We start from the raw sequence: 23,810 nt of genomic DNA, 5'->3' as shown, positions 1-23,810 counted from the left end.
GAAGAATGCACAGGTGGCCACTTTTTACGATGTTGGAACGTAACAGGAGGGCGCGAAGTCGCAAGGTCAAGTCGCACACACGAAGCACTCGTTATTTCCGTTTTTAGCAACTTTAACTGCGGCAAATAACGCTGAATCACGGAAAAAGATATTTCTAAATTTTTCGGGTTTATGCAGATTTTTTTTAGCAAAGCAAAAATTTTTTATTGACTCCGAATGGTTTTCTATAATTTTTTTTTCTTTTTTTTTCTCTCCTCGTTAATTTATTAGATCAATCTATTTTGTTAGACTTTGTTGGAACGCTAGGTTGCAAAAAGAGCGAGTGACTAAGCTGGCTTTTTAACGTTCAACATTCGTCACGTAATGTGTTCCCTTTTGTCGCAATAGACTACTTTCTACTGCATTCAAATTTTTGTCGAGCCGATCTCACCGTCGCATCATGTGCTATAGTGACGCAAAAAGTCGTTGCTTTCACAGTGCTTCCTGAACAATAGCGTAAGATGAGGAAATCACCAAACTAACAGCTGACATTTTTTTTTTTTTTTACCATTATTGCACATTATTGCGGAAACAATCGACAAATTACCATTTGACACACACTTAATATTCTTTTTTTTTTCTTTTCTCAACAATTTGCGTCACGCGGTTGACCCCTAGTTTGACAGCAATAAGGTGAGAACCGGAAATGATTCATTAAAACCGCACATTTTTTTTTTTTTTTAAACGAAAGCGTTTTATCAATTTTGTTTCAAATATTTTTTTTATACAAATTATTATTTCCGGCGCGTTATCTTTTTATTCTCGTGTCTTTTGGTCGGTGAAATGATGAAACTGATGGCCAATCGTACATTGCTACGAAATTAATTGATAAATTACGCGTACGTACTGTGCAATCGCGTCTCGTAGCGTAACGCGACACCGCGGCCTGTTTGAACGAAACCTCGCACGCAACGTTACGTAAGTCCGGTTCGGAAACTAAGCCGAGAAATGAATACTCGGAATCGGTCCATGCGCGAGCAAAAACGGCAATTTATAATACTGCACGCCGTCGAACAAAAAGAGCAGTCGCGTAATTTTCTTGTCGCGCGCAGTCGATGCGTTTGACGTGGAAGACTTACACGCGTTCCATATACGCTAAATATTGCACGGAACGTCCCAGTTTTCGTTCGGCAAACGATTCTGTGACATATTTTGTATCGATTTTAACGTTACGGGAACGCATCGTCTGTAGGAATGACTTGTTTGTTCCACACTCGACGGTTCAGACTTTTTTTATATTTTTTTCTTTTCTCCCGAAAATACCAGTTGAGGAATCGTTCGATTTACGATAGCAAGGTAAAGATATTTGATAGACAGCACTAAAAAGAATTCGCATTTCGAGTTACTGCTCTGATTACCGTCGAATTTCTTTCGCGAAATGGACCATTGAACTCTTGGAGTAGAGACTCTAGCGTCGGTAAAAAGACATCGTTGCGCAAAACGGGATTTCCCGATATAGCCTTCCTTCGATAATCCCAAGGGAAATAATTTCTCCCCCGTTTTCTCGTTTTATTTCTTTTCTCGGATCTTTACTGCGCGGCTTTGCTTAGACGCGTTAGAATTCCGGAGCAATTAAACAAAGCCTCGAGAAGGTTTCGCAAATGGACGCAAGCGTATTTATACGACGTAAACAGAAAGAAAAAAAATATGCGATACGTACGATAAATATATTTAAAAATCAAGATCACTTTTGTATCAATTAAAAGATTATTTAGTCGATTTCGATCGGTATTTGCTGAGGTTATCTATCGATCGATCGAAATTGATTTTTATCCGGCATCAAGAGTTTATAATTATTATCCTACGTAAAACAATAAGAACGGCTTATTATTATTTAAACGTTGTTAAGTCAGCTTATTTGCCGGGCTGTTTTTCTTTCCAGTTGCTCTTTTCTAGATTACCTTTGAGGACTTTCTAATTACTATATTTAATCGATAAAGCTTATTTCTGGCAAAGTAAATTTTATTTTAAGTTCTTATCTCGGGAGGGAGATGAAAATAGAAGAGGAGGCCGAAAGTTATCTTTGTCAAGATCCCATTACAAAATAAAAGTGACTTATCGCGGCTGTTTTTCGCGTTTGATAGACAAGGCGTGTGCGCCACGTATGCAACGAGAGATAAGGCAATCAAGTATGTAACGAGTCGCACATGTCGCGTGTTCATCACGCGAACAATAATACGGGGGGGCTGCTACCGCAACTGTGTCGCGTTTGCGAATAGGGGAACGCGGAACAAAGCGACCGTTTGCCGGCGAATATGCAACTTAAATCAGAAGCGGATTAAGTCGAAAAGGAATTTGGCGAAGGGCCATAATTTGGCTTCCTGACTTTCGGCGGAATCTCGGCGACTAAATCTTGAATTGCATTCCCGTCGCGAAATAAATTTCCCATGAAATTAAATGAAAAATAGAAGCCGATCGTCTTAAACCGCCTGACGTGATTTAACACGCCGGAAGTGTCTCAGCCCGCGGCTGTTTTTAAATGCAATTAACATACTTTTGAACGAATCACTATATTTTAAATTAAATTACAACTGTATATGTGGCAGTGCCTTCTACTTTTATATGCTCTACTTGAAAACGAATATCCTGCATAATGTTATAGTCCGTTGTTAATTTCATCAATTGACTAGATTAGATGATTGAGGCTCTATTAATATCAATTTTAAACTTGGGCAGAACGTGAGATCTGTTTTGTTGTCTGAAATAATTCTTTCGGAAAAATTAATTGTTCAATATTTATCGTTCTTGATAACGTGAATGAAATATTTTTAATAGACTTGTTAAAATTGTAATCTAGTAAACGTTTTACCCGCGATCAACTGCGACAGTTATTTTTATATTGCAAAATTAAGTAATTAACTCACGCTGTATACACTCAAATATATATACGTATTTATAATTTTGTTTGACGAAGAAAAAAAACAACTATAAATATCGGGGTTATCGAGATTTTATTCCACGCGGCTCTGAGACACTGGGGTTGGTTCTTGCATCGTCATAAGCGGAACCTAATTCACTCTCGGAAGTTCCTTTGTACGACGTCGAGCAACAATAGCAATCGCGATGAATTAATGCCTTTTTACTGCCACTTATCGTCCTATCGGCAATCGTTCCTGCAATATCACCGCCGCTGCTCCGTCGATCCCAATCGTTCTGATTACAACTCTCGCGCGAAGTGCAGCAGGCCGAGAACAATAGCAATAATAACGCGGCAATTTAAAGCACAGTTACTTGCATACCTGATTTATGATTCGATGAAAGGTAATCTGCCGTTATCGGGCGAACTTTACCGCAATAAAATTTTCGCTCGACCTAATTTTTGCTTGGAATGCTCGACGCTGAAAGCCAGGAAGTTCCACGGATTGTAGAAGAGGCGCGAAGGCGCGCGTAGGAATCTAATTAAATTATTAACGAGATTTTAGTCGGCGGCTCGCTTCATTGACTTTCCGTTTCGTCCATTCGCACCGTTCTTCCGGCACGTCCCGATGTTGTCCGCGGATTTCACAATTTTTCAACGACACCTTACGATACAATTACGACCCGATGCGAAGGGCGCGGACTATCGGTCGGGGGGCATGAATCATCCCTCGCCCTCCCCTATTTTTCGAGCGAGCAGATGGTGACAGACGTGTCCAGTCATTCGGTGTACCTTGCCCATTGGCGATCGCGAATCGGTATAATGGAAGGTTGACGCGAACGTGCGCACGTCCAATTTCCACGTTCGTATTCTCTGACGGATTCTCCCCTCGTTTCGTTTCCCCGTAGCGACCCTCAGCATTCCGAGCGCAGTCTAACCCTCCCACGGGGACTCCGGGGATGTGCACGTCGATGCGTAGCAGTTTAGCCTCCTCCTTATTTCTGTCCCGATGTAGCAACAGCGTATCGATATTACCGCGAAACGAAAGCTCGCACAAATTGACGTGAGTACTTTTCAACATGATTATAATTTAACGACTCGTCGAATTTTTGTTCATTAACTTTGGGAGAATCGTCGTCGCGTCGTCTCGTTGCAAATATCGTCCGTTACCTCTTTCATATTTTATTACTGATTTATTATATAATTTAATTTACATTAACAGTACTATTTATACGACAATTGTATTACGATACTATAATTAAAAAGTTATTATTAGAAAAACACTCGTTACGAAAAAAATAACGTTACTTTTAATAATCGCGAACTGGTTGCCGTAAAAGGCATTAAAAAATGGTATTAATTAGTGAAAATGTATTTTTTATTTTCGAATTTTTTTTCTCTTTTTTTTTCTGAATGCATAGGAAGTATGTGAGCGATGGGGGGGGGGAAGGGAGTCCATCTCGTGTGACTATATCTAGAAAGCCATTACTATATCGCCGACGCCGCGACGTCTGGCAATCGTTCTCTTTATCTCCTACTTTTCTCTTTCTCTCTCTGTCCCGCTTACTTTTACCTCCCATTCTGTTTATCGCATTCCTACCGATATCTCGCCAATATCCGGCTAATTTAGCGAACCACGCAAGATTTTTTTTTTTTTTCTAATACAAGGTAGCCGAGCGTTGAAATTGAATCATGAGTCATCGAATCGAATGTACTTTTTACGATGACGGGTAAAACGGTATATCGCTCACTTCGCTCTGACGTAAGACATGGAATAGTCGGATAAAAAATAACTAAGCGCAGAAGCCGCGTCGAAAAGCGGATGAGCCTTCAATTAAAAATTAATTAACTATTTAAGGTTGACGCCTTAGCAATTACGCGCGGTTATTTACGGGATCGGAGTAGGAACGAATCAGTGTCGAAGGTTAAATTACACCGCGAAAATGTTAACCGGTTATCTCAGGCTAAGACACTCGCTGCAGGGACGCGAAAAATATCTGAAATTAATATTCTCAGCACCATTGACCTTTTCACGCGCGTTCGCGACTGTTGACATTCCTTGAAAGCGGTGAGTGCCTTTCTCGGTCGAGCCGTCCCGATTTGACATTATTACTCGGACAAATTTACTAATAGTTGCGACGAATATTATCCCGTTTTATTTATACGCTCGCGGTGCCTTCTGCACGCACGCGGCGCGTTATCTGTTTCGAATTTAATGCGAACCTACGGCTTCTTAATTCTTTCTCGACATCCTCTTAAATTATCGATTTCAAGCTCCGAGCTTGTTCGCCACGAGCGTAACGCCGTCGATGAATAGCGAAATATTTTGCACGAAGACCCACTCGACGAGCCGAGTGCAATAACAGCTGCATACAATGAGATGCTCTGCGAACAATACGCTTGAAAATAAAAAAAATATGCGAAGACGTAACTGAATAGGCGCTTAAGCGGTAAGCGTGATTTCGAGCACGAATAGGATGGAAAACGACAGAGAGAGAATACGAGAAAGAGAAAAACGGAATCAACATCGGATTTTTGTGTTAAGGTGTTGCGGAGTAAGGTTTATCTTACTGATCTTAAATAGCGGTTTTTGTTACGCAAATATTTTTGCGTTCGGCGCGGACTATCAATATTTACTTCGGCCGACAATAATTCCTGGATTTTACGCGGTAGTCCCTGCACACCCGTCAGCCGTAAAACAATTCGCTCTGGCATGTAATTCGCGTTTAACTTACGCGGAAATTACAACGTAAAGCACGTTACGAAACCCAAGGACTGTTATAACTTGCGCCGAAAATCGCATCTCTAAATTGCATCAGCGCATTGCGCAACCGCTTGCCGCGCATTAGACACGATTAAACCTTTTTCTCCTCCCCTCCCCCTTTTCTTCCCCGCGAAGAAATGATGTCAAATGCGGCAAATAATCAAGTCGCTTTAACTCGACGTAAGCCGAGTAATAAGAGACTACGCGGCATTTGATAAAATCACTTCGTTGAATCCATTTCTTTCGTGATCCCTCCGGAATTCGCGGAAATTCGCCTCCGAGCGGCTATCAGCTGCTTGAATAAAAACCGTATCGTCGACAACGATCTCGTTCGTGAGCCCCGTAATTTCCGAAAAGAAAAAAAAAAATTACTTCCCCGAAAAATGCAATCGCATTATGCCACGAAATGCCAGATGTTTTGACCAACGATGCGGTCGGCTGGATTATTATTCAGGTCACCCAGTATATGGGTCGACCCGGTTGCAGTTTGGTGGGCTTCCAGGACGTCGTCTAGACAACGTCCTGAGAAATCGCAGTGAAAAAGTGAGTTTTCCCTGGCGGGCGTGCTCTCGAATCGTTATTTAGAAAATTCTACTTTGGACTCGCCAGATGAAATTATTATCAATCTTCAGCGAAAGATCTTTGTTGCGAAAATATTATTTATTATTTATTAAATTTGATTATTATCTCGGAAGTAAATTACGTAACTTTATTGCGTCCGTTCGAAATAATTTTATGCGAGGAATTATTAATAATCGACAATAGAACGTTACGTTTATGAGTCGACTGCTTGACAATGGCATTGTTAAGATAAGGGTGCAGTTTCCTTAGAAAAAATCCGTTCAACGAATCGTAACTCTTTTAATACTTTAGGTGTTAAAAAATTAGGCTCGAATAATAGCCGACGTAGTTGCATATGAAATAATTAAGACGTTTAACGACGCTGTATTTCTCAAAATTCTTAAGATCTAGACAGAATTTGAGAATTGCACAAGGGGGTGACTATGGTTCTCTCACGATGTTAACCTGTAGACGGCCTTGGGGTTGTACCGATGCGCAGACGCGATATTGATTTCTCGCGCGAATGCCGCGTGCGCGTGAGCAGAGGAGAGCCGACTGTCCCATCATCTACGATTGTTTCCTGTGATATCCTGGTGTCACCACACCATTCTTTCATCAGCCTCCGCAGGGAACGCGGAAGATGTCGAGCCTACAGTCGCGAGAGACAAAGACACACGGGCTCGACTAGTTACGATAACTGCATTTCGAAACAAAGTAATAAAATATTTATCGGTGTTTATGGGAACGTTATTTTTTTGTTTACTTTGCGGAATAAATCGGAATTATTATCCTTTACTCGAAAAACGAAGATACAAATAAAAAAAAAAAATTTGAACGGTTGGAGCAAATTTTATTTACGAATAAGTATCGGATCGATCCGATGCTTTTTATTGAAAAACAAATTTTAAACAATGGTACGAATAAAATTTGTTTTGTAACTCAAATATCGAACGCGACTTTTTAAGAGAATTTTATTTGAACAAATGGTCTTTGTTTGCCAAGAGATTTTCTGCTAAGGTTTTCGCGTTTAAAGGGACACTGCGACTTAGATTGCTCGTCGGCGTTTAACCTGGTAATTTTATAATTGAATTATTTCTTATATCTCCGAAGAGAAATGCCGACAAACGTTATGCGTGTAGTGTCGGAGAAGACTTATAAGAGACGTGTGCTAAAGCTATACAAGTGAAAAAATGTCACGGTTATTGAACATAATGTAGGACAGCTTTTCTCGGTTAACAGAAGTTGAAAGCATAAAGTCAGAAACGTTATTATAATTGTATACCGGAATGACATCGTTGATTTAAATAATTTTCATAGAACTTTAAAAGAATTAACAGGATAAATTTTCAGGAATGTACATTAATATTTGAGAAATAATTATATTAGTAATAATACAATTAATATTTAAGAAATTACATTGATAATAGCACCTTTTTTTTTTTTTTTACGAATCGAATTCTTTCGCCGCTGTGAGATCAACGATATAGTTCCCTTTTTTTTCGCAAATGAGTAATTGTATAACGAGGTTTGCGGCGCAGGTGTGGGTGATTTGGATTTATGTTTCCTTCCTGGGCTAATATCCGGACAACTTTGTTCGCATACGATATAGGCTTACGTGCCGCACCTGATTGTCGTAGGGTTGGGCATGGGTTTTGAAGAACGGCGTGACAATGAAACCCGATCTGATAGTCTCGATCGGCAACTTCACGGGCCACTGAGTACGCGACAATGCCAGAGGGCCCGGCGGCGACGAAGGGCCTGGGGCGTCAGTGTTGTTTCGTTAACTGCTTGAAATTCAACGCGACCTGCCCATCCTGTATATGTATGCCATACGAATACGTTTTGCATCTTTCTCTTTCCCTCACTTTTATAAATAGGAATCTTTAATCGCGACGTTTAATTACGTGCATTTACTGATAGCGTTTAATTTAAAAAAAAATTACTTTTTAGAATTTTTAGATTATCAAGAGAGTTTATATTAAATAGACTTGATTGCACATCTAATAGATTAGAATTTATAGAATTTTCTATATATATGAGCACTTTTATTTTAATAATTTGATTCAAAATAATTTTATTCTTTCACATTTTACGAGTACGTAATTTATTTGAAGATTATATACAAAAGTTGGGTATAAATCATGAAATTTAAATATGTAAGGAGCAGCTTGAAAAATTATCGCATTTTAAAAATGGAAATAGGTCAAAATAGACCTGATCCCGAATAGAACAGGAAGATTAATGGCAGATTAAATGATACGGATTTAAGAGAACGGATTTCGTTGGGAAAAATAGGTTTTCGAAGATTTCGTTACAAAACATTATTTGGAATCTCTTCATTTTTATTTTCATAGGTGTTCTCTCTTTTTATTTTCAAATGCGAACTCCAATTTTCCGAACTTTCATCTCTTTTGGTGCATTTACCAATTTCGTTCCTGTCTCTATTTTCGATGAGCCCCGAGGATTCGAAGACTTATAGCGAAGCTTATATATTCTCGGCATTTATCGCACGATATTTCTGTCGGACATCGACTTTCGGATCGCGAAAAAAAGACACGCGCCAGTCTGTCAGTATACGATTCGCACACGCGGAGAAGGCGTTTACTATAGAAATATCGTGCAATGACTGTCAGGTTCAGAAGCCGCGCAACGAGGAATTCAGAAAGGGACTTTCGCGAAGTGACGACGAAAACGAAAGCGAGGGAGAAAATTCGTGCGAGTTGTCACTTCGCCAGCGGGCAGGCTATAACGAAAGGGAAATCGTTTTACGGCATTTGTATCGTGTGATTTATGAAAATTCATAAAACTGCACGTAGCATTTTTAATAAAATTTTTTCGAAAGAAGTAAAAAATATTCTCCGAAGATATCTCGTCAACGGGTTTGAAATATAGTAGCGTTTCGAACGATACTCGGGAGTGCAATTTTTAAGATTTAATCAAAATATTTAAGTATTGCAAAAAAGAAAAAAAAATGATAAAATTTCGACTGAGGAAATGTCAGTCAGGAAATAACTGAGAATTCTATACAACCCTGTAGGCGACGCAACATAAACGCGATCATCCATCATCCACTGGCACGTTCTAATTCTGGCAACTGACCTAACTCACTGACGATATTTGCACGCGCGTGAGTTATAGTCGTTTCGTGGGAGAATTTCAGATTCTTTTTTTTGGCATTGCATATCGTTGCGTCGGAATGTAATTTTTTAAAAGTATGGAAACAACGATATTTATGCTTGGAATATAACAAAAGACTTTGTTATCGGTATATCGTTGACTTTTAAAGTATCGCTGCAACATTTTCTGAGCAAAGACATTTTCTTTTTTTTCTTTTTTCTTTTTATTGCAAAGGTTGACATTTATACATATACGTTGTTAATTTAACTTTTATTGCGCTAGCTCGGTTGTTCCTGCACGCTATCTGAAATATAGTTAGAACGCTCTTTAACACCAACGTGCACGATAATGTAGAGTTTCACGAAATGTAAATTAAACAGTATGGAACGTAAAGTGTACTCGGACGTAATGCGGATGTACGGAATAAATGATTGGCCGACCTTTGCAAAGTCGAGGTTATATCAGTATAGCGGCTCTTCGTGCGCAAAACTGACAATTATAGAAACGACGACACGTTACTGTATCGACTTCAATCTCCATTTCCCGCTGACTTACTGTCTACGAAAATGATCGACAGAGTATCTTTTTGCGTGTTATATTTATATTTAAAAAAAAATCTTAGGTTCTTTTAAAGAATTTGAAAGAATGTGAGTTTGCCACAAGTTACGAGCAATCAAAGTCGCAATAAATATTGATTTTTAAATCGTACTTAGAATTTGGGAGCTGTATATTTAAAAGCCAGATTTAACGCAGACTCGAAAGAGACTTTTTGCGTGAAAGCATAACACCTAAGTCCAGGATGTTTGTAGGAGTACCGCAGTCTAGAAAATTGTCTTGGTACGCTGACCCAGTGCGGTATACGCCTCTGGATCGAAATAACTCTCTGGCCAGCTTCCTAGAACTACCGAAATTCTACTCGCTGAGAAATTCTACGCGTCTGTACTGTCTCCATTAGCGCGGTTAAAATGGACAAAACCGGAAGCGGTCGCGGAGCTTGCGAGTCTCGCCGTCTCGCGTGAATCCTCAAAGAGTTAAGAGATTTGCCGGAGAAACGCAGATATACAAAAGTTTTCTTTAATAAACAAAATATTATATATTAAATTTATTATTACACGTACTTACAATATATAAATAAATTACGGTAAAGAATTTGACGAAAGAAAAAAGAACTACACAATTTTTCAACGTATGTGGAAGATAAAATATTTTTTTTTTTTTTTTAATTGCACGCTCGTGTTATTCGCGTAGAAAAAAAATCAAGCATTTCCTTGACGGCCAAAGCGAAAAGCGCGCTTTCGCTCGCGAAAGATCGTGTTCCCGTTCCATGGCATTTACAGCTAACGATGACTTTATTCGATTATCGTATCGTTGCACTTAACCCGTCCAATTCCGCCAATTGACTCGGCACACCCACTCTCCTCTCCGTCCCGGGGCTTCTCGCGCGGATAGATGTTTGCGTCGCCGCGACGCTTTATCCGCATTTCGAATCACCAGGTCACTCGAAACGCATCTCTTGGGAGGCGAACCCTTCAGAACTTAGCGAACTAGCTCACCGAGAGCACCGGCAAGCAGAAAGTAACTCGCGGGATTACGTAAACAGTTTCGCTGCGTGCAACACTTTAAAAAGCCGCTAAATCTCAGGTCTCGAACTCAACTTGGAAGTAGCTTAGTATTCGGAAGTGTTATCGTTTTTCAAATGATAACATTAATTAATTATTATTACTGTCATTAGATTGAACTGGTTTAACCCATATTAATATTATCTCAGATTAAAGAAGAGTTTAATCTTGTTTTTCTTTCCTTAACGAGTGAACTTGTTTTTACTTGTACTTTGTATATCGGGGATTATATTATAGGGAGAGTGTTCATGTAGTCAGCGGCACTAAACGGAAGCAGTTGGCCGTGGGAAAAAGAGGGTCCCGCGGCTGATGATTGAAGGTCGGCGACGATGTCGTGTCGCGTGTAAGATTAGCGTATTGGGTTATGTCACACGTACACAGATAGGTGCACGCAGATGTGCTATTAAGATTTATGGCTTGCTTAATTTAATATCGCGTTAATGAATAAAATATTATGTATAATATTAAGCATAATAACGTAATAAGTCATTTTATATGCATCGTGTATATTTTGTATAGATATTTAAAGAATCTATTGAAGAAATTTACATATATCGGTAGACAAAGCTTAGGTATTTTTTTTTTATTAATTTTTTTTTTTATTTATTAACTTATCTAGATCTTAATTTCTGAATATGTAAACCTTCTCTGTCTCTCCTAGTTTTATCTTCGTCGTTTCATAAATCAATCTTGCGCGAGATAACGATCGTTCTTTCTGAGTGTTTCCTTACAGCAGTTGCAAAGTAGTCAGTCATCTTTGCAACCAAGTCTGTAAAAATACAAAGTGCTCCTTTGTTGCGTCTTGAACGCTTGCGAAACGCGGCTGATTCGTTCCATTTGATGATGATGCACATATCGATCGTGTCGTTGACAGCTGGCCAAATAGTCGACCGAGTTCCTTGAAATAATCAGCCTGGTTTTAATGCGACTTTTATCTCGGCGCGCGTGATCGTAGCGATGTCTTCATTAATATTACGAAAAGTGTTCGCTAAACGCACATGCTCTCGGAATACCGAAACGGAGTCTAAAATATTTTTTTTTTTTACTATTTTATTTGCTTTTAAAGCGAGCTTAATAACCGTTGTCGATAATCTGAACGAGTTTCGAACATTCAAGTCTTACAGCCAACATTGTCGGCTATCTCGTTCAAGAGCCCGAAGCGAGATTCTTCGGTTAACTTTGTCAGCAATGTAAACGGGTCAGAGACAGTTAACAATGTTAAGACGCGCTCATAGCGAGCACGTCGCTTTCTTGCTGAACTCTCGCTAGATTTTAGCACCAACACTTTTACTTCGTAGTAACTTCAGTAGTTAACTTAAAAAAAGAAAAGAAAAAAAGAAAAAAACAGAGGTCTTTTCTCGGTATTGCTCGTAAGTTTTTTTTTTTTTTTTTATTTACCTGCCCGTCTATGCTCAAATTACCCGCGAGTTTTTTCCACGAAATATCTTTTGTCGTCATCTTTTTTTAAATGCCGGGGAACATTTTACCAATTGGAAGTCGATGATCGCACGAGGTAGATGACCGCGTAATAGTCAGTCAGAGAAACTTCAATGCCGTGTCGTCGTACGTGTGCAGGAGCCTAACTCGTTGGACTTCGCAAATTGTTCACCTCCACAGTAGCACTGTCATTATCCGTTCCGCCTGTTATTACGGTAATCGTAGTAAACGTGATATCATACGGGAACGAAACATTTTTATCCGGTAAGTAACGGAGAAGATATCCCCTTTACGATGCCAATCGATCGAGATTTAAATCGCGGTGTTATTATATTGCACCAAATATTAAAACGTTTCCGCTTTATCTTGACAAATTCCTATTTAAAACTGACACAATATTAGATTTTACCTTCGACGATTTCGTTTCAACAAAATTGTAACATTTATTTATTAAAACGTAAAAACATTGAAGCTCCTAAACCAATTAAAAATACTTAAAATTAATTTGAGAGGTAAAAAGAAAAAAAAAATATCGATTCTAAATCCGTGGAAGAATTTCTAATCGCGAAGATGCCCGGCTGTCCTGAGGGACGATATTTACGCCGCGTATATAAATTAAAGTGGACTAAATATAGCGCTTTAATCGGCAACGTGCTAATTATCGAAGAGCCGCGAGCCCTCTTAGCTCTCCCCGGCGGTGTCCAATAAATTCAAGAGCAAGATAAACGGAAGAAAGAGTTCCGTGAATCCCGTGCGTTCATCTTTCTCTCGTCGCTTTGATCGCTGCGAAATGGCTTTATCTTGTTACGGCGCGAGCTGGCCGCACAGAAACTTACTGATCTCTCGCGCGAATTGCACGCGATGCCGAGGCACACGCGCATCGTTGCACTCTCGAATCAAGCGGCCCGTAGAGATACGAACGATTTAAGCCAGACGAAACGCACTCGTGCTGTTACTCGTCGATAAAACGTCCAGCCACGGTCGCTGACCTGGGCTTATTAATGCTTTGACGCGCACTTTGGGGGTTCCCATCTATTTAATTCCCTTATCGCGACTTCAATTTCAAAGATATCACCCAGCAGACTTTCAATTTGAAAGATTAAGCAGCGAAATTAATTATGGGTATCGCTATCTCGTGATGTACTTTCGTCGGACTTTTCAGTCTTTTTTTTTTTGTATAATCTTAGCCTTGACGCAACTCTGATGTGACACTTTGTTTGAATACGAAGTAAGATCAAGATTTTCATTTCTGGTTTTTTTTTTAATCACTGGTCTTTTTATAAACGTCGCGAATAAATATTATTATTGTTGTCTCTTTCTCTCGACAATTTGAACTTTCTCGCAGATTTCTTGCGTGACGGTAAGAATCGCCCTGCGTACGGGTAATATTAGTACTTGTCGTATGAAGGCAACGGCTGCTATGTGCAACGAGCGAGAGATGCTTCTCGTATTACGGTCCGCTAATACTACAGTTACGTTAATGCTCGCGACAGAAGGAAGAGATGCGGTAGATGCAAAGCGAGGAAGATCAAGGAGAGACTGTCCGTCGAGACTGAAGCGGATTATTGTATTATCCTAATTAATCGGACTGCGGTTTCCAGTTTTTTTGCAAAAATAGAGCAGGCAAAAAATAAAATACGTTTAACTAAATAAATAAATTCTTTTTTTTTTTTTTTTTTTTTTTTTTTTTTTCCTCTAAAAAATCCAGTATAATTTAATGTCACTTATATTTTTTTTTTATTTCCGATTATCAGATGTTTCTCATCTCACATGTTTGATAAATTTTTTTCTAATTTTATTTTTACTGCGCTAACGTCAAATAAACTGAAATGCTCGACCGTCAAGATCTGAATATGTCTCGGAATATGTGTATCCTCGTGTTCCTCGGAAATTCCGATATTATAAAGTTTGAGTATCAATGAAATTCGAAATTAATGCGATATCGGGAGACAGCTAGATAATTTATGCTCCCGATCTTTATCGGCGGGTTTATAAATCCGAGAAGCGGTAGCGCCGGCGTGTCGTTCTGCGATGTGAATTCGCGGGGCAACGACGTCGTTAAAGTCAATTTCTGAGCTTCCGCCAGCGACGCGCGGAGCGGTGCTTGGGCGCGAATAAAGGCCGGAGTCTCTTTCTCTTCTTTAAAAGCGTATATCAGGTGGGAAATATCGGGATACATCCGAACGGTCGCGAATAGCGCGTTAATGAGAAGTCGTGGTAAAAAGTCTCACTTTAGAATAGCTAATTACCTTAATCACTTTATTGCTTCAAATGGCGCTTGACGAGGCTAGATGAGGCAAGTCCTCGAATGCCCGTCATAAAGCTTACTTCTTTAAGCACCACCGCGCGATGCTTTGCTCTATTAACGACGAAGAGGAAGACGCGTATAACGGTATCGTTTGAGCGCGCGAGTTCCGGTTACGATCCTCGAGAGCCGGAGGCTCCTTAGGAGTTCGTGTCTCACACCAGCCAGGAAGTCACGCCGCCGGAAATCGTGTCGCAGAGTAACGTTACCGAGCTGTGCCGGAACCACAATCGGAGAAGTAGCAGGACAGACGGACGGGTCGTAATTGAAGTACATACGCCCTACTTCTTAATCACTCAAGTATACATAAGAACACGCGTTGGTCTTTGAACATTATTAAATCAGACGTCATTACATCTGTCTGTGGAAAAATTCCTTCCTACGTCATTAAATTAAATCTGAATAAGAAACTAATCACTGGCATATTTATGTGTAGTTACTTTTTTTCGCTAATTTTTTTTATGACTTGCACAGTTTATTAATTGTATCTCTTAAAACTTTTTTTCTTTACCGCGCGTTTATTATTTGTACCTCTTAAAATTTTTTTTCTTTTTTTACGAGAAAACGTGCCAATACGTTCATTCGAAGATGTATTTATATCTCATAAATTTAAGTTTAATTATAACCCGTCTGAAAGTATCGAGTTGTTGCCTGCAATTAAAAATTTACTTTTACTTTCTATTTACAGAAAGCTCTGTATCTTATTCGAATTTATTAATAACCTCGGACGTCTTTTTGACTTCTATCGCGGAAAATTACATTATTTACTGTTCGTTGCTAGGGTGAATCTTATAAAATATACTATGTAGGATAATTTTGCGAGTATTTTCGTGGGTGGCGAGCGAGAAACTAACAAGCACCGACAGAAGGACGACTGGCTTGTAATTATCGTGTCGGATTAGATTAGATGATAGAATAATGAGATCGCGGAGGCCGATAACTTAACGCGATCTCTAACGAGAGCTCTTTCCCCCCGCCTCTTCTCTCTCTCTCTCTAACTTTGAGATCCCTGTATAGTAATAAACGTCAGTTTTCTTGACGACTAGACCGGCAATGAAAGTTGAGCAGGTTAGTCGGCTCTTCCTACGCGGCGCAACGGCTTTATAGTGATCGACTATTCCTGGACTCAGGTCGGGTCGTGAATCAACTTTGTGGCTGGAAAATATAATATATGTACTCGCTCGAGCGGAAGTGCGTTCGTAGGTGCACCGACGTGCATAGGTCGGAGAATAGTTATATTTTCTCGAGACAAGCTCCAGGTTTCCGAGTAACGCAGATAGAATTTCTGGATTTTTTACATTCTGCACGTCGCGTCGCCTGTCGCCTCTGGTAATTTTGAGCTCGTTACACAAGAGCGTCGTATATTCAAACATTTTTTTTTTCTTTTTGTTTTCTATGAAAATTAAAACCTTTGCTTGTAAAAATTCTGGTTCTTTCTGGTCGATTACGCGTTGACTCAACCGAGGGACGGGGGCGGAAGGAAACTCGGAGATCGCGTAATCAGATGTTGACGTCACCGCGATGACCTCATCCACGTTTGCAATGCACGTGTCGCGAAATCGCGCTCGTGAGTAGGCACACGATGGTTGTCGAAACTGTTTAACTCTAGTCAAGAAGTTCGTTCCTAGCCAGTTTTTACCTGGTTTTCTCGAGTGGCACACGAGGAATAATATTGTAAGGCGAAGAGTCAGATCAGAGCGATTAAAAATGCATTGAAAATAGTTGACTCTAAAGTTTAAACGCACGACGTTTTCTACATTCGAGAAAAATACAGAACATGAGCATCTGGTGCCACGGCACACATTCAAGTTAAAGTTTTTCAAGCAGTTATGGCAGTTGATGATGTCATTCGCTCATCATTTTGTACACGTAAGCCTCTCGCTGTGTTTAGAAATTTCGAAATCTTGCGTCACTTTGCTACCATAAAACTCCAAGTTTTCATAAAAGTAAAATTACTTGAAAATACGTAGCTTTTCTTTTATTGTGAATAAAATATTAAAATTAGCACAATTGTTTACTAAAGTTTTCAAAATTATGTTAAAAAGGTTACGTATAAATGTATGATCTTCGCATTTGAATGAAATGATTATCTTGCCAGAAATAAAATTTCAAGAAAAGGTTCTTCTAAATTTAACGTTTAGGTCTCAAAACTTCCCTTTGTTTTTAATGTTCTTTCGCGCAACTTCCTTTGTATATACCGATTCCACAAATAAAAACTATACGAAATAATTCTTTAAAAATTCCGTCTGGAGAAATTTGAGAATGAACTCCTTTTAATTCATTCCCGACTTCTGCTTTGCATCTGTTTTACATGCTCGATTGCACTGACATTTCGAATACTTGCAAGGGCAGATTTATCGCGGACCGCCTGCGCTTCGTCTGTATTATACGGCGCGATTTATTCCGCACTCGAGACGAAGCCCGTTTCAGTCGATCAGCACGGGGATACGCCGCACCGCGTGCAGAACGTAACTTCGGGGGGGGGCATGCAAATTTATCAATTTAGCGCCCCGGTGCACTCAAGCGCATTGCATCATTGCTCCGTAATCGCGGCGGAACCGGCGGCCATCGTTACGCGTAATTCGTCTCGTCGTGTTTAACCTTTCGCATCTCCGAAACGCGAAATGGACCAGCTGGAAAATTGGGTCAACTCGATGTCACGATAATCATTTTACTTTCGCATTAAAAAGAATTTTTAAAGGACCGCGAAATAAAAACCTCGCCTCGATCCTTATTTTTCACTCGTCAACGGTGGAAGTCTCGACGGAGAACGAACGGCCTCTCGCTCTTTTTTTTTTTTATCAGAAAACTCGAAACGATGTCCAGTAGTTTGTCGCGCAAATAAAAATGCGGCCGCCGCGCGTTTACCTTCGCCACGACCTTGGAGAACGCATCGCGAGGTAAAGTGACTCACGCATGTGATAAGCGCGGCTGGACTTATCGGCGCAACGGTTGCCCGACGCGGATTAATCGAGCGGATAAACCGGACTTTTAATTCCCCGATGCACATCACGGAAATAACCCCGCGCGTATGATTTTCTTATCGCGCGCGCGGTCTTGGAGATATCGGTTCGCTCGAGTCTTACTTTAGCAGCCGCCTTTATCGACTTATCGCGCTCGCCGCGCAATATCGGAGCTGATTCTCATCTCGTTCCGGCGTAATTATACCAAAGATACGTAACGGCTCGAAAAGGCATTCGAGCGATTTCATTTATTGTCAGCTGAGCTGGAACAGCCTCCGGGCTTACCTTCGCGGAAACTGCGACAGCTAGTTTTCCGCCGACGGGCGCAATCTCCTCGGGGGAGAATATCGTTATTCATTTCTCGGCGCGCGTCGGCGTTCGAGAAGTCATTGCCCTCCGCTCGTGCGTCCTCGGGTTCTCACGCCCGCGTGTGCGTGATGTCACCTGTCCGCGAAAACAGGTGGCCATTCAAGCGAGAGACGAAGATCGTTTCCTCTCCTCGTTTCCCTCGCTTTCCTCCGGCTTAAAGGAAAAAAAAAATCCCCGCCGTGAAACGCATCCTCTTCATCCTCAAGTAATAGACTTCTCAGCGAGCACTTGGCCGTTTCTAGGCCAATATCTAGACTTCTTTCAGTTTTAAACTGTGCCGCATTCATAGCGTGACGATCTGATGATTACAGTGCCGGCCAGGCGTTTACTCGCAAGCTATATATCGCTTTTCGAAAAATAGCCTGGATTTATTTGGAAAATTAAATAAAAATATATCGTTTACTTGAAACGTAAAATAGAATCTCTTATAACGGTGTTATAATAATAGGGGAAGGGATAAGTAAAGCGGTGCGTTATACGGTTAGAGATAATTTTACACACAACTTTTTTTTTTATATAAAACGTGTATACATATATTTTATATATTCTAAAAATAATTTATTGAAGTATAGAGAGGAGATGAAAAAAATGTTGGCACTAATCGATTATGTGTTAATGTTTCAGGTAGTCCCGATGCTACTTTATCAAGAACACATTTCGGACGTCCTTGCCTCGGGTACTTCTTGGTGCGAACGTGAGTACGTTTAATTTACATTCTTGCGCATTTTGCCCGTGATGAAAAATCAATCGATCAACCTACTAGAGGGACAAATCATTTTTAATTTGTAAAACTTTTAAACTGACAGTATTAAATTTTAACAACGTAAAAAAGAAAGAAAAAAAAATTTAATAGGGAATAAAAAGTAATATTTAGCTCTTCAAGGTCGCAGTTAATTTTCACACCTTGGTAAGTTTCGCAAATTGCTGGTCACGCGACTCGAAGATAAAGATATTGTAAAACGTACGGCGTGCAAAGTCGGTTAAAGGGTCAATTGGATCGGGAGTCCACCTCGGGAACATTCGCGGACGAGTGCGGATTCGAAATATCCGTGACCGTGATTCGCCAAAGGAAAGCCGAGTTCGTTTCGGTGTTCGTGAAGTCGCGTAACGGGAGCGGACGGGAGCTGATTCACCCGTGAAATTCTTCACGCACGGAAGGGCTTCGGGGCTCTTTAAATCAAACGGCGGCTCGCATGGGAAAGGCGCAGGTTGAATGGTTACGACGAATGCGCGTTTGCACCTGCAGTTTAGCTGCACGCGCGAAGCGATCGACCGTTTCGGTTCCGCGGAATACCTCGAGTAATGTCGCGAACCGGCGAAAGGGCGGAGATCAGAGGGCGGTGATTAGAGAAATAAATTATAAAATATTTTCTCTTTCGTACGTAGACTGTATGTACATCGCAGGACAAGCGTGTCTTGATTTAGCAATGAAATGCTCGAAAAGAGAATAAATAAAAAATTCTTTTTTATTAAAAATAGACACGACAGAGACCAAATTGTTTTCTAATTTATTTATCATAATAAATAAATGTTTTCTATCTTTAAAGAAGCATCGTATAATTTTTACAACCATCAGAATTAATAATTATCCGAATATAAGTAAATTATCAGAATAAAAAATTAATTATTAATATTAAAATTTAGTTTTGACAACGAATCTCTGTTATAAAATAAATTAGCGATTGCGAGTGGCCTACGGGTTCACATGATTGTATACATATGCATGAATTACTCGGCGTTCGTGTCAATTTTTAATTTATCGCTTTTTACAGAAACGATCCACTTTCCGCACGGTTGTAAAAACTTGCAAACCTTAACGATTTTCTGCTCCCGATGCACTATTAACGACCGGTCGCGAGTCTTGCGAGATAGAAAGTCGGTATTTCAAGTCAGTAGGGATGCGAATCCTCGTAGGCTTAGGGTAAGCGTGCAGCATGTAGGTATGCCGGCACGTGGTGCAAGATGCATACGCCTCCGGGGAACGATACTAGCTCCGAATTGATGTAAACGTCGTGGTAGCATAGAGCGAGAAACGGTGAGAGCAGCGAACGACGACTAGTTGGAGTAGTAGAGTAGACATAGCTATAGTCGGCCGTCTGTCTTGCAACCTTTGCCTCGCTTTTGCGTCGCGCTCAGTCGCGATCCGCCGTTCGTCTGGCGAGCGTTCCTTTTCTCTTCGCGCCAACGAAAGTTACTCGTTGCTGCATCGAAAGTAACAAAACAATATTCGTAGTTGCATAAAGACAGCCAGTGGTACGAAAATCTCGATGTTGCGTGTCATCGAGTTAGATTTTTGTGAAAAGTGTCATGTGCAGCTTTTTATATGAAACGTAAATTTAAGTACGTATTTTTTTTCTGGCAAGAATCGACGCGTTGGAATAAATTTGAAAGTTTCAATTTTTTTTTAATCAACCAGGAGGTGACGAGTAGAATGGTCAGGTGGATTCTCGTAGATATGATTTTATTTGAACGCGCAGATGTCGGCGCGAGCGTGTTAGGAAAGCTCGAATCGCGAGACACGAGTTTGCGACGAGACGTGTATACAAGCTGAAGTCGACGTGCGAAAATCGGGCGCGTGAGAAACGAACAGTGGGTAGTGCGTTTGGCCGTAAACTGAGACCGAGCTCAGGCGGCTCGAGAAAGAGACGACCGTCGATATATGCAAAGCTTTCGTGAGCGAGCGATAAACGTCGCGTGAGCTTGCACGCCGGTGAGTCGATCCCTCGGTATTCACATAAACATGGAAATCAGTGAAGTGGATCTTTTTTTCTTTTTATTTCTATTTATTATTTTTATTTTTCTACTTGAAAAGTCTGTAAATTTTTCTTTTTTTTATGTATATATTCTCGTGTTTATCAAAAATTAATCGACATTATTTTAAATTTTCATGATTTTTATCTCGCACGCGTCTGGAAGCTTAGATTATTTCTACGCTAATTACTGTACATTATGCAGGAGAAAATTCTTTCTCGAGTAATTTATTCATCGCGCGTTTAATGTCAAAAATCTTTAGCGTTAATCTTCGAGTTACGTCTCGAATAGTTTCTTCTGATAAAATTGATCTCGCTGTATCGATGTCTTTTCCGTTTTCTATGCTATCGCAAATTTTATCGTCGAAGACGCAGCGGCGCCTAAAGATAGGACGGTCGGGTCTATGTCAGTCAGTGACTGTGTAAACGCATTTAAAGCGGATCGTTTCCTTCGCGGCTGCTCTCGCGTTTCCGATTGATCCGCGAATGTTTGCCTAACGTCGAGGCGGACGGATCCAGTACGGCTATTCGCCAACGACGATAGTGACGATGACGATCCGTTCGGAAAAGATGCTCTCGCGATGCAGCGGAGGCATATATCGGTTTGACAGCAAACAGCTGACTTATCCCGCTAATAATAATGTTACTCACCGTACGCGCGAACTATAAGCATCGCGACATACGTGATTTCGTACAATCGCTTAACCATTGCGAGATATCGAGCCGCTTAACCCTTTAAACATTTATTTTAATATTTAAAGAACTAATCTTCGCCACTGTTTCGTGTTCTTCCAACTGAACCAAGTCACGCCGACAATTAAACTTGGCGCCTGATTGAATTTCTTGCGCAACGTTTTTCATGGTTGATCGAGGTGTGAAAATGAACGTGATACCTTATTGTCGATTTTATACTCGACTTTGATCGATTGATTTAAAGACACTGTTCTAGCTTTTTCTCTTCGCTGACACGCGATTTAGAAGTTCGTTAATTCGATTCAGACTCGCCCGAATTTTTCCCAATTGCATCGTGGATATTATTAACTTGTAATTACCCCGTCTACGTATCTACGAAGGATTAATCAACCGACTTGCCGTCATGCTCTTATTACCACGAACGGTATACTTTTTCTATCCGCTTCCGACGACCCTCGATTGATCTCTTTTGTGTCGCCTCGTAATTTTCTCACCGTCGCGCCTACCCGGTTAATGACTCCTGACGATCTTCCACGGCGATCGTATACTGCGTTTCCGCTTACGTGTTTCCTTCTCGTGTGTCTAGGTGAAGGAAAAAGGGACGATGTTGTCGTACATGCTGCCAACGGAGGACAAGCCACCGCCCGGCGAGCCCAACAGTCAGCAGAACAATTACCGCGGGACCGGCAAACTGCAGAAGAGCACCGCCGTGCTGAGCACGTCGCCCAGAAAGTGCACGGAGGCGACTAGAGCGATGATCGTGTCCAGCAGAATCGAAGATCCGACCGGCGGCGAGCCGGTCGCACGGCACGGTTCCCCTCGGCCGCTCGAAAGTCCGAAGCACAACGGGACGAGTACCGCGAGGAAGTCGACCCTGCACAACGCCAACAGGGTCACTAAAGACGACAGCCTCTACAGCATCGACAGCGTGGCCAGCACCGCCGGCAGCGAGCGCAAGAATAAGATTCTCAACGGCGCGAAGCACGCCAGCCTGAAGAGGTGAGTGGGTCTTATTAAAATTCCCGGATGGGTATACGATTTTAGAATGTCGTCGAGGTAAACTAATTGCATTTCTCGCGGGACAAAATCGCGGGATTAAATCCCGAGTCTTTCGAAATCGTTGCACCGTTTTCATTTCCGCCGGCGGGAATATCGAGATTAAGCCGCACGCGTTTATGTCTATCCTTGTCACTTTCTCGGAGCGAAGCTGTCCGTGAAACTCGGCTGGTTTCTGGCCGGCGAAGATCTGCAATTACCCCGCAAATACAAGCGCGAGTTTATCGGGTATTACGTGGTAAAACGCCTGTCTTTCGTGAAAGGAAAGACAGAGAGGGAGAGAGAAAAACACGCTATGTATCGGATCTATAGGTTGACTTTCGCAGACCGTACGAGACTTTTACGGCACTTGCACGTGGGATAGGTCAGGGTCAACCTCGCCGAGACTTCGACGGGGCGTCGTAATGCATCGAGCGGAGACTCGCTCGGTCGAGACGTACCGGGACCGTCTTCTGAGTGCACTTAATAATCCTGACGAGAGACACTCGAGATAGCGAGAGACACGACGCCGTGTGAAACTGGCGTGAAGTAACACCAAGTAGGAAAAGGGAGGCTCTATCGAGCGTGCACGTTTTTACATTTTACGCACGTTACACGCGACACCGTTCGAGCTGCATCGCTTAAATAATACTCGGAGTCGATTTAGAAAAGCTCAAACGAGTGAATTACTTTCCCGAGATGTTTACACACAAAAGCGCAGTTCTTGCAGTTTCTCGTTGCGCTGATAAAAATAAGAATTCCAGGCAGCCTTGTCGTCACGGTGTTAATTACTTTACCACGCGAGTCTATTTAGCGCTTTTAAAAACATGAGAATTCAATAATCTCATGGCCGCAGTTATGATCTCTGTGTCACTAACGATCTCGTAAGTATCGTTTTAATTACACGCGAGAAAATAGAAAAATAATGGTCGGTTTTATTGTAATGTTATATAGTATATACAATAGTAAAGAGATTAATTTTATTTAATTAAAAAAAAAGTTTTTTTTTTTTGATAAACCACGCGGTGGAATTTGTTAACGTGCGGGTTATAATACCAACAACGGTTAATACGTTTTCGAGGAAGAGCATTTATTTAGGTTGACTTCGTAATAATGCTGCTGGCAGCATTAGAGATTCGAATCACTCTAGAAAGGAACTGTATGATCTGACCCGTTGCCAAAATGCTGTTGCGTACTTAGAAAATACTGTTGCGTATTTAGCGTCTATTTTTGCAAATCAGTAGGTAGATCCTGCTTGCTTAATTCTTCGAAAAATCGCATCTTTTATTTTCCCTGTAAGC

The 23,810-nt window shown here is 40.9% G+C and overlaps 1 protein-coding gene across 4 annotated transcripts in view; it reads left to right on the top strand.

Annotated features, from left to right (window-relative positions):
* The window catches only part of LOC139104924 (uncharacterized), a 54,668-nt gene that overhangs the window by 2,044 nt on the left and 28,814 nt on the right, over positions 1-23,810 (top strand). The window contains exons 2-3 of one of the 4 annotated variants that reach the window (XM_070660700.1): positions 18,656-18,725; positions 22,061-22,473. In XM_070660700.1, coding sequence (XP_070516801.1) covers positions 22,079-22,473 — 395 coding nt within the window. In that variant the 5' untranslated portion in view covers positions 18,656-18,725; positions 22,061-22,078. Of the gene's footprint in view, positions 1-18,655; positions 18,730-20,052; positions 20,372-20,461; positions 20,742-22,060; positions 22,474-23,810 lie in introns of those variants that run through there. The other 3 variants (XM_070660701.1, XM_070660702.1, XM_070660703.1) reach the window with 3 other exon arrangements.

The sequence above is a fragment of the Cardiocondyla obscurior genome, linkage group LG08 (assembly GCF_019399895.1).
Source record: "Cardiocondyla obscurior isolate alpha-2009 linkage group LG08, Cobs3.1, whole genome shotgun sequence".
NCBI lineage: Eukaryota > Metazoa > Arthropoda > Insecta > Hymenoptera > Formicidae > Cardiocondyla > Cardiocondyla obscurior.
Note: the sequence above shows the minus strand (reverse complement) of the source record. Positions and strands in the feature narration are given on the sequence as shown.